At 39.2% G+C, this 15,004-nt stretch overlaps 1 protein-coding gene across 1 annotated transcript in view; it reads left to right on the forward strand.

Moving 5' to 3' along the window:
* LOC126108652 (zinc finger protein 492-like) overlaps positions 1 to 10,041 on the forward strand; it is a 118,232-nt gene extending 108,191 nt beyond the window's left edge. The window contains exon 7 of the mRNA XM_049913964.1: positions 9,929 to 10,041. Within this exon, the coding sequence (XP_049769921.1) occupies positions 9,929 to 10,022 (94 nt within the window). The 3' untranslated portion in view covers positions 10,023 to 10,041. The remainder of the gene's footprint in view (positions 1 to 9,928) is intronic.
* The last annotated feature ends 4,963 nt before the right edge of the window (positions 10,042 to 15,004 follow it).

Raw genomic sequence — 15,004 nt, forward strand, 5'->3', positions numbered from 1 at the left:
AAATGAAAGAAGAAAATACAGTAAAGGGGACGAATTCAGAAACAAATGTGTACAGTGTTTTAGAAACTAGTATTCCATATTTTGAGAGGCAGTAGTATATATCATAACAAGAAAAACTGCATAGGAGACATGGGCTGTAAAATACTTACTGTACCTTAAGGGGAGATATAATGGAAAATGTAAACATTTGTTTAAAAAATCATTACAGCCATATTTATTAATGTACAAATCTAAAATCTTGCATATGTAAAAAAAGGAGCTGTGTTTTAACGGAAAAATAATATAAAATATGCAGAAATATTATTTTGCCAGAAATTTGAATGGTTATAATAACGTGTTGTTGTTGTTGTTGTGGTCTTCAGTCCTGAGACTGGTTTGATGCAGCTCTCCATGCTACTGTATCCTGTGCAAGCTTCTTCATCTCCCAGTATCTACTGCAACCTACATCCTTCTGAATCTGCTTAGTGTATTCATCTCTTGGTCTCCCTCTACGATTTTTACCCTCCACACTGCCCTCCAATGCTAAATTTGTGATCCCTTGATGCCTCAAAACATGTCCTACCAACCGATCCCTTCTTCTAGTCAAGTTGTGCCACAAACTTCTCTTCTCCCCAATCCTATTCAATACCTCATCATTAGTTACGTGATCTACCCACCTTACCTTCAGCATTCTTCTGTAGCAACACATTTCGAAAGCTTCTATTCTCTTCTTGTCCAAACTAGTTATCGTCCATGTTTCACTTCCATACATGGCTACACTCCATACAAATACTTTCAGAAAAGACTTCCTGGCACTTAAATCTATACGTGATGTTAACAAATTCCTCTTCTTGAGAAACGCTTTCCTTGCCATTGCCAGTCTACATTTTATATCCTCTCTACTTCGACCATCATCAGTTATTTTACTCCCTAAATATCAAAACTCCTTTACTACTTTAAGTGTCTCATTTCCTAATCTAATTCCCTCAGCATCACCCGACTTAATTTGACTACATTCCATTATCCTCGTTTTGCTTTTGTTGATGTTCATCTTATATCCTCCTTTCAAGACACTGTCCATTCCGTTCAACTGCTCTTCCAAGTCCTTTGCTGTCTCTGACAGAATTACAATGTCATCGGCAAACCTCAAAGTTTTTACTACTTCTCCATGAATTTTAATACCTACTCCGAATTTTTCTTTTGTTTCCTTTACTGCTTGCTCAATATACAGATTGAATAACATCGGGGAGAGGCTACAACCCTGTCCTACTCCTTTCCCAACCACTGCATCCCTTTCATGTCCCTCGACTCTTATAACTGCCATCTGGTTTCTGTACAAATTGTAAATAGCCTTTCACTCCCTGTATTTTACCCCTGCCACCTTCAGAATTTGAAAGAGAGTATTCCAGTTAACATTGTCAAAAGCTTTCTCTAAGTCTACAAATGCTAGAAACGTAGGTTTGCCTTTTCTTAATCTTTCTTCTAAGATAAGTCGTAAGGTCAGTATTGCCTCACGTGTTCCAACATTTCTACAGAATCCAAACTGATCTTCCCCGAGGTCGGCTTCTACCAGTTTTTCCATTCGTCTGTAAAGAATTCGCATTAGTATTTTGCAGCTGTGACTTATTAAACTGATAGTTCGGTAATTTTCACATCTGTCAACACCTGCTTTCTTTGGGATTGAAATTATTATATTCTTCTTGAAGTCTGAGGGTATTTCGCCTGTCTCATACATCTTGCTCACCAGATGGTAGAGTTTTGTCATGACTGGCTCTCCCGAGGCCATCAGTAGTTCCAGTGGAATGTTGTCTACTCCCGGGGCCTTGTTTCGACTCAGGTCTTTCAGTGCTCTGTCAAACTCTTCACGCAGTATCTTATCTCCCATTTCGTCTTCATCTACATCCTCTTCCATTTCCATAATATTGTCCTCAAGTACATCGCCCTTGTATAAACCCTCTATATACTCCTTCCACCTTTCTGCCTTCCCTTCTTTGCTTAGAACTGGGTTGCCATCTGAGTTCTCGATATTCATACAAGTGGTTCTCTTCTCTCCAAAGGTCTCTTTAATTTTCCTGTAGGCAGTATCTATCTTACCCCTAGTGAGACAAGCCTCTACATCCTTACATTTGTCCTCTAGCCATCCCTGCTTAGCCATTTTGCACTTCTTGTCGATATCATTTTTGAGACGTTTGTATTCCTTTTTGCCTGCTTCATTTACTGCATTTTTATATTTTCTCCTTTCATCAATTAAATTCAATATTTCTTCTGTTACCCAAGGATTTCTATTAGCCCTCGTCTTTTTACCAACTTGATCCTCTGCTGCCTTCACTACTTCATCCCTCAGAGCTACCCATTCTTCTTCTACTGTAGTTCTTTCCCCCATTCCTGTCAATTGTTCCCTTATGCTCTCCCTGAAACTCTCTACAACCTCTGGTTCTTTCAGTTTATCCAGGTCCCATTTCCTTAAATTCCCACCTTTTTGCAGTTTCTTCAGTTTCAATCTGCAGTTCATAACCAATAGATTGTGGTCAGAATCCACATCTGCCCCAGGAAATGTCTTACAATTTAAAACCTGGTTCCTAAATCTCTGTCTTACCATTATATAAACTATCTGATACCTTTTAGTATCTCCAGGATTCTTCCAGGTATACAACCTTCTTTTATGATTCTTGAACCAAGTGTTGGCTATGATTAATTTATGCTCTGTGCAAAATTCTACAAGGCGGCTTCCTCTTTCATTCCTTCCCCCCAATCCATATTCACCTACTATGTTTCCTTCTCTCCCTTTTCCTACTGACGAATTCCAGTCACCCATGACTATTAAATTTTCGTCTCCCTTCACTACCTGAATAATTTCTTTTATCTCGTCATACATTTCATCTATTTCTTCATCATCTGCAGAGGTAGTTGGCATATAAACTTGTACTACTGTAGTGGGCATGGGCTTTGTGTCTATCTTGGCCACAATAATGCGTTCACTATGCTGTTTGTAGTAGCTAACCCGCACTCCTATTTTTTCATTCATTATTAAACCTACTCCTGCATTACCCCTATTTGATTTTGTATTTATAACCCTGTAATCACCTGACCAAAAGTCTTGTTCCTCCTGCCACCGAACTTCACTAATTCCCACTATATCTAACTTTAACCTATCCATTTCCCTTTTTAAATTTTCTAACCTACCTGCCCGATTAAGGGATCTGACATTCCACGCTCCGATCCGTAGAACGCCAGTTTTCTTTCTCCTGATAACGATGTCCTCCTGAGTAGTCCCCGCCCGGAGATCCGAATGGGGGACTATTTTACCTCCGGAATATTTTACCCAAGAGGACGCCATCATCATTTTTCTAATTAGAGCTGCATGTCCTCGGGAAAAATTACAGCTGTAGTTTCCCCTTGCTTTCAGCCGTTCGCAGTACCAGCACAGCAAGGCCGTTTTGGTTAATGTTACAAGGACAGATCAGTCAATCATCCAGACTGTTGCCCCTGCAACTACTGAAAAGGCTGCTGCCCCTCTTCAGGAACCACATGTTTGTCTGGCCTCTCAACAGATACCCCTCCGTTATGGTTGCACCTACGGTACGGCCATCTGTATCGCTGAGGCACGCAAGCCTCCCCACCAACGGCAAGGTCCATGGTTCATGGGGGGTATAATAACGTGAGAAGTCTAAAACAGAGAAAATGAGTTTTAAAATTTTCTGCTCATACTTCTACATGTAATAAGCTTACCTCAGTTTTAAAATCGTCCATACTCATACATCCTCCAGATTTCTTTTCTCTCTTTACATTTCCCTGGCCCATATTTGCAGGTCAGACATTGATCCATTAGCTTTCTTGACCCAGCTCTCGGCGATGGTGTAAAAATCTTTTGTTTTAAACACACCAGGAACTATACCAGCTCTATTCATCACTTCAGTTCTGCCATTTTTTGCGTTGCTGTAACATCAAACTGCATCATAGACACCTACTTTGAGTACTTCAAGTCCACAGAATGTCTCTGAAGTTTCTGGTTACATCAGGAGATGAGTTTGGAAGGCAGTAGAGGATCCAATTACCATTTCATGTCCACCACTGATACAGAGTCTTGCCCAATCAGTCTCTCATCCAGCTTCAGTTTCTATCTCAGTGGATTTCAGTTTTTGTGTACTGTGACAAATACATTACTTACATTTCCCATTAGCCTATCCTTTAGATGAACACTTAAATTTTCCCCAAAAACCTCATTGCTTTCAATTTCAGGTTTCAAATGGCTTGCAGTATTAGGGAGGCTTAATTGCTTTTCACGAGTGCTTTGAATTCTGGCACTTTGTTGCGAATGCTTCAGCAGTTAACCACTAGGATTTTAATGCTCTCACCTGTGGGAGGCATTTGTTTCGATCTTACACTGATACTACTTCTGGATTTACAGCAACTCTTGTTCCCAGGATTGCATAGTAGGTCGCCTAGTCTAAAAAGACTTTTGTTTGCTCCCACATACAATCAGCTACCTGGACAGCAGCCTCTGATGTGTAGTCCACACCTGACCCATCTAGAGGCACCCTACAGTTCTCAACAAAATGGCGCAAGTCCAGGAAGTAGCAGTCTAGCTTGTCACAGAACTTTCGAAGTCTCTGGTTCAGTGCTTCCACTCAATGCAGAACCAATGATCCACAATCAGTTCTGGAGACAATGCTGCAAATTGTGAGGTCTGCCGAAACTGTACACAAGGCTGGTCCTCTCAGCCTTATCAGTTGCTGGAATTATCCCAGTATGACCTCAGAGCCCAGATAACAGGCTTCATTTATTCCAACATGTGCAACTCTCTGCAGTTGCTTGCACCTCATTACCTCAATGGCTGTTGGAATAGCCTCTTCAACATGTTGAATGAGGCCTTCAGATATACGCACAGGGTGCACCTCATGCCCTTTCCTGTCCCTTGCTGCCATTTCCGTAAGGGGAACAATCATTCCCTGTACAACTGAACCGCCAACAGTTAATACACCTCTGCCCTTTTGCGTTTACCTCCTACTGACACATGACAAAACAGGTTTCCCAAAAACAGGTGAAGTGAGTCACACTGGCTTAGTTTCAGTTTCAATTTCAGTGAATGACAGCACCTAGAAATTGATATTTAGGGTGTCAGTACAGCACCCTAAGCCTCCATGGTCCCTGTTGACACGGTGGAGGACGCCTGGATCTACCACTGAAACGCCAGTTACAGTCTAGTGCACGAGTAATGAGAGATTCCGTACTATCTTCAGAGGAGACAGGGTCCACAGGAGAGGACAGTACTTGAGTCACCATTGATACTGGTACCACAGGTACATGACTCTCGGGAACTCTTCACCATATGGATTTGCAGAAGCTGACAGTCCTTTGACAGTAGCGAAGGCGATTTCCAGCTGCCTACAAAAGTCAACCAGCTCAACCCATTTTTGAGAATTGCACTCCGGGGCTCAATTTTGGCTGGCGCAATGTATTGCAGGAAAGTGAACAAATAACTTCAAATTAAGCCTGCTGGTTGTCTTTTATGTCCATTGAGCTAAAAAGGTACTAATTCCTGTAAGAACTGAAGCAAATATAGAAAGCGATATTTCTATTAAGACGAGAGTAAACTTTTTAAGGTTAGTTATAGCTACTTGGAAATTTGAAAATGGAGTTAATTTATGAAAAATGTAGGTAATATGTACGTTCCTTAATGGAAAATTATGTGTCTGCTACAGTACCTAAATCACAAACTTTGATTTACAACAAGTTAGATTATGCACAGGACAAGCAAAAAAATGCGCATTTATTTGCGACGATATACGGTGAAATTTGGGGTGATCTACTCTTTGGCAGTAACTGTGAATAACAAATATTGATTTTCTACGAAATAAGTTATCCAAAAACACTCTTACTGGTAACTTGCGAAAATATAGTTTTGTAAGCGACGGAAATTTCTCACAAGTAAAGTATTTCTCAAGTAATTATACAGTGCAATCAGAGAAAGATTGTTTTCAAAAGGTTAGGCCCACTCTTCTCAAAATTCTTATTAGAGCAAAATTGAGTTTAAGCCTAGAATTAACAATAACAGTAGGTGTTCATTGTGACACTCGTGAATGTTCGAATTTCACAATAGACCAAAATACAAACAGATATTAATACAATCATAATAGATTATGCTTAACTGACGTGATCAGTAAAATACGTGAATCTAGAATTTCAACTCGGCACTTCAGTCTCACACAAAGGAAAATTCCGAAGTCTACTTTTACATATAAAGAGACATGCTAACTGCACAGGTTTTTAAGTTATCTGTTTCTGTGCCAACTTCTACCCTAGCGTGCTACAGAAGAACACTGCAGCATGTGGTAATCAGTCGAAATATAGAAAAATGTGCAGCACCAACAAAGCACATCTTCTGCTTATTCCAGCTAGCTAGCTATCTGGAAGTGCAATATGAGTTAGGAGTTTCAAGACCAGCACAGAGGAGAAAACCTCTGGTGTGTGTGTGTGTGGGTGTGTGTGTGTGTGTGTAATTGCACATAAACATGGACAAAAATTTATGAAACAATTTTCATTAATCATTTGAAGTTCGACTTCACTGGCCTGTGTGAGATACCAGTGTAAGATATACTTTTATCTTATGATCATAAAATTCATTATACTCATCTTAACATCTGTAACACAATTCGTTAATTTTTTTTACTATTAAAAACAGTCTTGATCACGATTTACTTATCAAGGTGACTGGTTTCAACCACTACTGTGATCATCTTCAGACCTACAAGTTGTATACAAAGCTTTAATTAGAGGGCTACATACATTAAAGAAAATACAGAAAGTTATAAAGCTATAAAACGATGAATTACCATTAAGTAGGAACCTCTTTCTGTTGGAGAATCACTATTGGAGAAACCAATGCACGTATTACTATATATAATGGTGGCATCGTTTTATAGCTTTATGTATTTTCTTTAATGTATGTAGCCCTCTAATTAAAGCTTTGTATGCAACTAGTAGGTCTGAAGATGACCACAGTAGTGGTCGAAACCAGTCACCTTGATAAATAAATCGTGATCAAGACTGTTTTTAATAGTAAATATTTGTAAGACATTGATCACTGCCTCACCCATAAAGTATTCAAAAGTAATTAATTTATTGCCAAGTCAGCTATTGGGAGATTGCAAGATGTTTAGAGGATTATGCACTAAAATAATGAAACTTAATTCCAAAATTTCTTTTAACAAACAATGCCTAACGAATCATGTGATTCCTAATTATGTAACAATTAGTTTTAATACCAGATGAAACACAGAAAAATTTTTGTGACAGAAGAGTAGCATTCTATGGATTAGATCTGAAATTAAAGACGCATATAAAGAAAAAGATGCATTAAATCTTGAAATGTACAATTTACATTTAAAAATTAGCGGTCAGTTGTCACCACTAATATTTTCACACTTACTTAACTTTACAGATGACAAAATTAATGCAGTACGAGAAATTATTCTTAATAAGCATACTAAGAAAATTGCAGCCCTTGTTAGTCACCAAAATGTGTGTTCATAAGATGTTTCACCAAATGTACATAACTTTTATCCAAGAGTAAGCAATCTAACCAAAATTACTTTTACTCCTGCAGAGACAACACTTTTAAACAAAGGCCTAAAATATAATTAAGCTCCAGAATTGAGCAATGCAAATATTAAACTTGTGATTGCAGACGTAAAGGTTGCTGCAAAACATGCACAATTTAGTAGGTCTGAAATATGTGACATTGCACGTAAAACTAAAAATGTCATTACTAATGAAAAAGATAAAAATAAACATAATAATGAATTAAAACTTGTAAAACAAATGAACCAGAAGTTAATAAGTAATAAAGCTATTACAATCAGTGCAGATAAAGGGAATACTCTTGCCATTGTTAGTGAAGATGATTATGGTTTTAAGACTTTACAGTTTTTTGATGCTAATGGAATAACTGAGGTTAATAAAGACCCGACTTCAAGATTTCAAACAAATATTAAAAATCTGATTGATGATAGTGACTCTTTACTTTCACCTAAAGATAAAATAACACTTAAAGTAATGAACCCCACCTTAACTAAGTTGAGATCACAAATCAAATTACACAAACCAAATTTACCAATTCGTCCAGTAGTTAATAATACCAACAGTCCCTCTTATAACCTGAACGAAAAGCTTAATCAAATCTTAAAATCCTTTTACATTTATGAAGAAAATTATAGTATTAAAAACAGTTTTGAATTAACAAAGTTAATTTATGATGTGGATATTCCAAAAATCGCAAGGTTTGCATCGTTGGACATGACAAATCCTTACACGAATATACCTATTCAAGATACTATATTAACTTAACGTATCACAAAATCGTGAGGCCAAAAGAAATAGTAGAATTCATCGAACTGTTAAGAATTACTCTAGATTTTAATTATTTTTCATATAATAATAAAATATACATACAGGAAGATGGACTTGCAATGGGGAATTCACTGTCTAGCACTATAGCAGATATCCCCGTCAATTATGTTGAAATTCAATTTTTCAAAAATAATCCAGAAATAACAAATAAAATTATATACTACAAAAGATGCGTTGACGATACCTTGCTATTATATAACCGTTCTAAGGAAGAAATTGATGCTTTCGCTAACAACTTAAATACTTTACACCCAAAACTTGTATTTACAGTAGAACACGAAAGTAACAATAGTATTAATTTACTGGACCTCACAATTACAAACAAGAATGGAAAACATAATATTTCTATTTTTAGAAAACCCACATCAAACGACATAATAAATGCTACATCATGCCATCCATTATGATACAAAATAGCATTTTTTAAAACTATGATACATAGGATACTGAAATTACCTCTTCAACCTGATGCAATCCAGAAGGAAATTGGTACATTAAAACAGATAGCAGTTGTTAACAATTATAATTCACATCAGGTTGATCTGTTATATCAAAAATTACAAGAAACAAATGATGCTGTTATAAATTTCAAGAGATTTACAGAAATGACACACATGGGACCTATTTCAGATAAAATAAATAAATTATTTAAGAACACAAGTGTGACAATAGCATTTAAAACTAATAACCCTCTGCAGAGGAAACTGAAACACACAATTGGGGACTCAAATATACACCAAAAGTCAGGCGTTTACAAAATAATATTTAATGACTGTGACAAACAGTATATTGGCCAAACTGGCTGTAACTTTTTAACACGTTTCAAAGAACATACTACTGGTACTGCACATACCAAATCAATATTTGGTCAACACCTTGATGGATACAATCACTCTGAGGGTTGCATTTCTAACAATTTCAAAAGATTACATACTGTGCGAAAAGGACCACTGCTAAATACTTATGAAGAAATTGAAATATTTTCACTTCACAAAAGTAATCCATTATCTTTTTTAAGCGAACAACTTCAGTTCAAAGACAAACATTTCTTTGAACTTTTCGATGATCTGCTTTAGACTGTTTACTCTTCTGTCATTGGTTTTTGAGATTATTAAGACTTTTAGGAAATATTTTATCTTTACATTGTAATTCTATTTCACCAAACATTATTTTATGACATGATCTGTTTTAGAATTTTTGCTTATAAGCTTTTAGACTGTGTATTGCTAATTTACATCCTTTTATTTTTGACACTATGGCTCATAATATTATAATTTTAAATTCCTTCCATTTAATTATTTTTATTTCTTTATAAGACTGGCATATAACTTAATGAATAGCAATGCCTTTTAAAAATTGTCACATGTAATTTACATACCAACTTCATTGACAATGTTTCATATACATGGACAACAACTTCGTATCGTATTTGTGCAGCATGTAGTATACATGTCAGCTAAAAATTATTGCAGCCTACTCATTGAAAATTGTTTCAATAAAGACATGTTGCTGCTCAATAATACATCGTTTGCCGTGACAGTCTTCGCGATTCCACTTTCGCAACAACTTCGTTGGAAAGAAGCCTGCTGCCACATCTTTGCACTGGCATTTGTCCTCACCATGGCAACCACTAGCTCGCCTATCGACTTTACAACAACTTTAGTGGAGAGAAGCCTGCTACCTCATCTTGGGAACGGCGTCCAACTTTACCATGGCAACCAGCGGTTCCAAATGATTCACTAACAGGCCTTGTCCATGTACTGCCAAACCGAAGTTCATTTATCCTACATGTTTAAATATTTTTAACGCTTCTTAATTGACAATTGCTGTTTAATAAGCTAAGTTTAGTGTGTATTTATTTTTAATTCTTGACAATATTCTTTTCATTAAGAAATTTTAAATTGTATTTCGACTTATAACTCATTGCTTAGTAATGACGTCATGCTGTCAGAAGGGGGCGGAGCCTCCAATATATATAGTAAAACGTGGTTTCTCCAGTAGTGATTCTCCAACAGAAAGAGTTTCCTACTCAATGGCAATTCTTGGTTTTAGAGCTTTATAACTTTATGTATTTTTTTAATGTATGTAGCCCTCTAATTAAAGATTTGTATACAACTTGTAGGTCTGAAGATGACCACAGTAGTGGTCGAAACCGGTCACCTTGATAAATAAATCGTGATCAAGACTGTTTTTAATAGTAAATATTTGTAAGACATTGATCACTGCCTCTCCCATAATGCATTCAAAAGTAAATAATTCGTTAAGATTTTAAAAACTTTCATTATTGTCATCAGTGTCATCATCGTCATAAATCTCTTATGGCAACATAAATTTGTACTAAAGCTTAAAAATATCGTCAAAGTATGTATCAACATAAAACTTTCAGTGCACATCCCATTCCTCCCAATCCACAATACTCACTGTAAGAGTGACAAGAAACAGTGCGTAAATTATATATTTTCAACACTGTCATGCTGCTGATTATCAGGTGTGCAATACTACTTTAGAATTTGTCCACTTACTGTCAAATGTATTTAGCCTCAATGTACACTACTGGCCATTAAAATTTCTACACCATGAAGATGACGTGCTACAGACGCGAAATTTAACTAACAGGAAGAAGATGCTGGGATATGCAAATGATTAGCTTTTCAGAGCGTTTGCACAATGTTGGCGCTGGTAGCGTGGTAGCGAAACTTGCAACGTGCTGACATAAGGAAAGTTTCCAACCGATTTCTCATACACAAAAAGCAGTTGACCGGCGCTGTCTGCTGAAACGTTGTTGTGATGCCTCGTGTAAGGAGGAGAAATGCGTACCATCGCGTTTCCGACTGTGATAAAGATCGGATTGTAGCCTACTGCGATTGCAGTTTATCGTATCGCGACATTGCTGCTCGCGTTGGTTGAGATCCAATGACTGTTAGCAGAATATGGAATCGGTGGGTTCCGGAGGGTAATACCGAACGCCATGCTGGATTCCAACGGCCTCGTATGACTAGCAGTCGAGATGACAGGCATCTTATCCACTTGACTGTAATGGATTGTGCCGCCACGTCTCGATTTCTGAGTCAACAGATGGGGACGTTTGCAAGACAACAACCATCTGCACTAACAGTTCGACGACATTTGCAGCAGCATGGACTATCAGCTCAGAGACCATGGCTGTGCTTACCCTTGATGCTGCCTCACAGACAGGAGTGCCTGCAATGGTGTACTCAACGATGAACCGGGGCACACGTTTGGCAAAACGTAATTTTTTCGGATGAATCCAGGTTCCGTTTACAGCATTATGATGGTCGCATCTGAGTTTGGCGACATCGTGATGAACGCACATTGGAAGTGTGTATTCATCATCACCATACTCACATACCACCCGGCGTGATGATATGGGGTGCCATTGGTTACACGTCTCGGTCACCTCTTGTTCGCATTGACGGCACTTTGAACAGTGGACGTTACATTTCAGATGTGTTACGACCCGTGGCTCTACCCTTCATTCGATCCCAGCGAAACCCTACATTTCAGCAGGATAATGCACGACCGCATGTTGTGGGTCCTGTATGGGCCTTTCTGGATACAGATAATGTTCGACTGCTGCCCTGGCCAGCACATTCTCCAGATCTCTCACCAATTGAAAACGTCTGTTCAATGATGGCCGAGCAGCTTGCTCGTCACAATATGCCAGTCACTACTCTTGATGAACTGTGGTATCGTGTTGAAGCTTAATGGGCAGCCATCCAAGCTCTGTTTGACTCAATGCCCAAACGTATCAAGGGCGTTATTACGGCCAGAGTTGGTTGTTCTGGGTACTGATTTCTCAGGATCTATGCACCCAAATTGCATGAAAATGTAATCACATGTCAGTTCTAGTATAATATATTTGTCCAATGAATACCCGTTTATCATCTGCATTTATTCTTGGTGTAGCAATTTTAATGGCCAGTAGTGTAATTGGGCCGTGGCTGGTTTGTCTTATGCCTTGCATTAAGCCTTGTTTGCTATTCTGTGCTCAGTGTCCTGCAGTTATCACAGTCATGCTGCTATCCTCTCTCTCTGCAAGTGGCAGCAGCAGCGTGTATCGATATTTACACCCTTGTAGTATCTTTGGCCTCACGCTTATAGTTTAAGGCTGTGCCATGCGGGCCGTTGGTTGGTTTGCATGGAGCAGCGAGGAAGTCTCTGTGGTGCATGTCTGGCTGGGCCTGCTGGTGCAGTCTACATGCAGTCGGAATGTGATGGGCAGTTCCCATTGATACAGGGTCCGTGGTTCACCGATCCCCGGCACGAAAGTTGAGTCTTTACTTAATCTACCAGCCATCCTCACCTGTTCACATTGTGTCTTTGATGTCGTAGTGGACTGTTGGGACATTCCCGCAAGCAACAACGTGTGTTTTCAAGTTGGCGAAATTCTACCCGCCCTCTTGTGTAGTTTAACTTAAATCGATTATTTTCGAATTGAAGTGCACCAGCAGAATCTTCTACCTTGTGGCCGATAACGCCCCTGTTACCTGCCCTGGCTGTTGATGTAAACTCAGGCAGTGTATTTTCCTCGTCGTGTTGTGGCTGTCCAGCATGGCGTGTAGTTTGACAGTTGAAGATGTAATTCGTTGCGGGCGCCGATACCTTCTTCGTGTTCCATTGAACTCCCCATTGTGTGCTGGTCGGGTGGAGCGGAAGTTATCCTTTCGCTTGGTCCATTGACTACCTGTCAGTTGGGTTGCCGTTGGATTGAGAATTGTTGGGCCGACTGACAGTCTCACGTAAGTTGGCATTAGTGTTTGAGTTCCAGGCCGACCCCTGGAAACTTCTGAGCGCCGTTTGATGTGCTATTTTTTCTTATTTATCCTTGGTGTTTGTTTATGTATGGCTTCTAGCAGACTTTAATTTAAAGTTGTTTTGCCCTTAAGGCGTGATATTGTTTGGGCCGCAGCCTAATTTAGAGAAAAGTTTTGAGATAAGGCCGTCTGCCTTTTAAATTCAAATTTCTGTTTTTGAGTCTTAAGTTCTTGGCCTACAGCCGATTGTTCGCTGTTAAGGCATGAGATTGTTTTGACCTTCAGCTTAATTTAGAGAAATGTTTTAAGCTGAGGCCTTCTGCTTTTTAAAATTCAAATTCTTGTTTTTGAGTCTTCAGTGGTTGGTCTTCAGCCGGTTTTAAATTAAAGTTGTTTTGCCCTTGAGGAGTGAGATTGAATGGCGCATTTAACCGGGAATTAAGTTCTAAAATTAATGTTGGCCTGCTATGTTTTTAATGTTTCCTTTACTCTTGTAATGTTTGTAAAATGAATAAAGTAGTATGTTTGGGTGCAACTGACAGCGACTCGTTTTGGCCCCTCTCCACAAATTAAACTATCTGTCCTGTAGTGCGGGTATAGCAGGGGATCTCACTGGTAGCAGAGCATGATTTCGCTTGTGTTTGCTATTCCAGTTGCTGTCAGTCTCACTCTTGTTATGTTTTTGTGTTCTGTGGCACCATATTGTTTTGGCTGTTACTTGTTTCAGGCAGTCAGACAGTGTCTGGGGATACGCGTGCTCAGAAAGGACCACCTTGTTTACGAGTAGGCAATAAGGCGCCAACCGATTGAGGGCAGTGTTCCGGAGTTAGTAGCCCGTTTGCGTACTGCCGTTCTTCATCCGATTGAAGTCACGTAGGCGGTGGTGGGTGATACAGGAGCAGCAACTGAATTTTTGTTTGAGGCTGTTAGAGGCTTTGAGCAAACTATTTGTGTTTTGGAGGTAACCCAACCTAGTGACAGTTACCTGGAACGGGGGGTGCAGGCACAGTTAATGCATTTAACTAATCAGATAGCGGATTTAGGCACGTTAGCTTCAGACGATCATCACCGGAAATTAACCGTTGGGTTGGGAACTTTGGTGAGCACATTACAGGTTAAGCTTGCGTTGGATGGGAGGAGGATTGAAGATCGGGATTTGCGCTTTCAGGGAGAGGGTGAGATCCAGCCCGGCAGGGTACTGTTGCATCCTCTCTTACGTTAGCTGCTGTATTTGCCAAGTTGCCTAATCCTCTAGCCTATTTCTTTTGAGATATTACTGAATTGATTGTGGAGCGACTTGATGAGGCTGAAAATTTTTTATTGTTATTGGTTGCTTAGAATAACAAATGGCTGCCTTTAGGATTCCGCACCAAGTAATTTTGTCATCATTGTACCCGTTAGCTAGAGGTGAGTTGCAGAACCTCCTCTTGCGAGCCATGGCGAAAGGGTTTTTCCTGCAGCAATTAATGGAGCTGGTGATTAGGCAAAGGTTGACCACCGGAATTCGTAAACAGTCAGAGTGTCGTTACATTTGGGAAGTACATGGTGTGGGGAGCTGTTACATCAGTATGTCGATAGAGTACAGATAGCCTCTTTGACATTGTTAATTGATTTACCTGAACAAGAGTTGGTCTCTATTGTTTTTAGGGGAATGCGCGCAGCGGATTAGTCGCATTTTGTCTTCCACAAGCAGCCTTCAACCTGGGAAGAGCTGCGTGACGTAGTGGTAGCAGCATCTGCAATACCACTTGGTAACAATGTACGTTACAAGGTTAAGGGGCAGGTCGGCAGCCCTGATTCCAGAGTATCTACATCCACTGAAGCTATCAGAAGGGACCGCT

This window comes from Schistocerca cancellata, chromosome 11 (assembly GCF_023864275.1).
Source record: "Schistocerca cancellata isolate TAMUIC-IGC-003103 chromosome 11, iqSchCanc2.1, whole genome shotgun sequence".
NCBI lineage: Eukaryota > Metazoa > Arthropoda > Insecta > Orthoptera > Acrididae > Schistocerca > Schistocerca cancellata.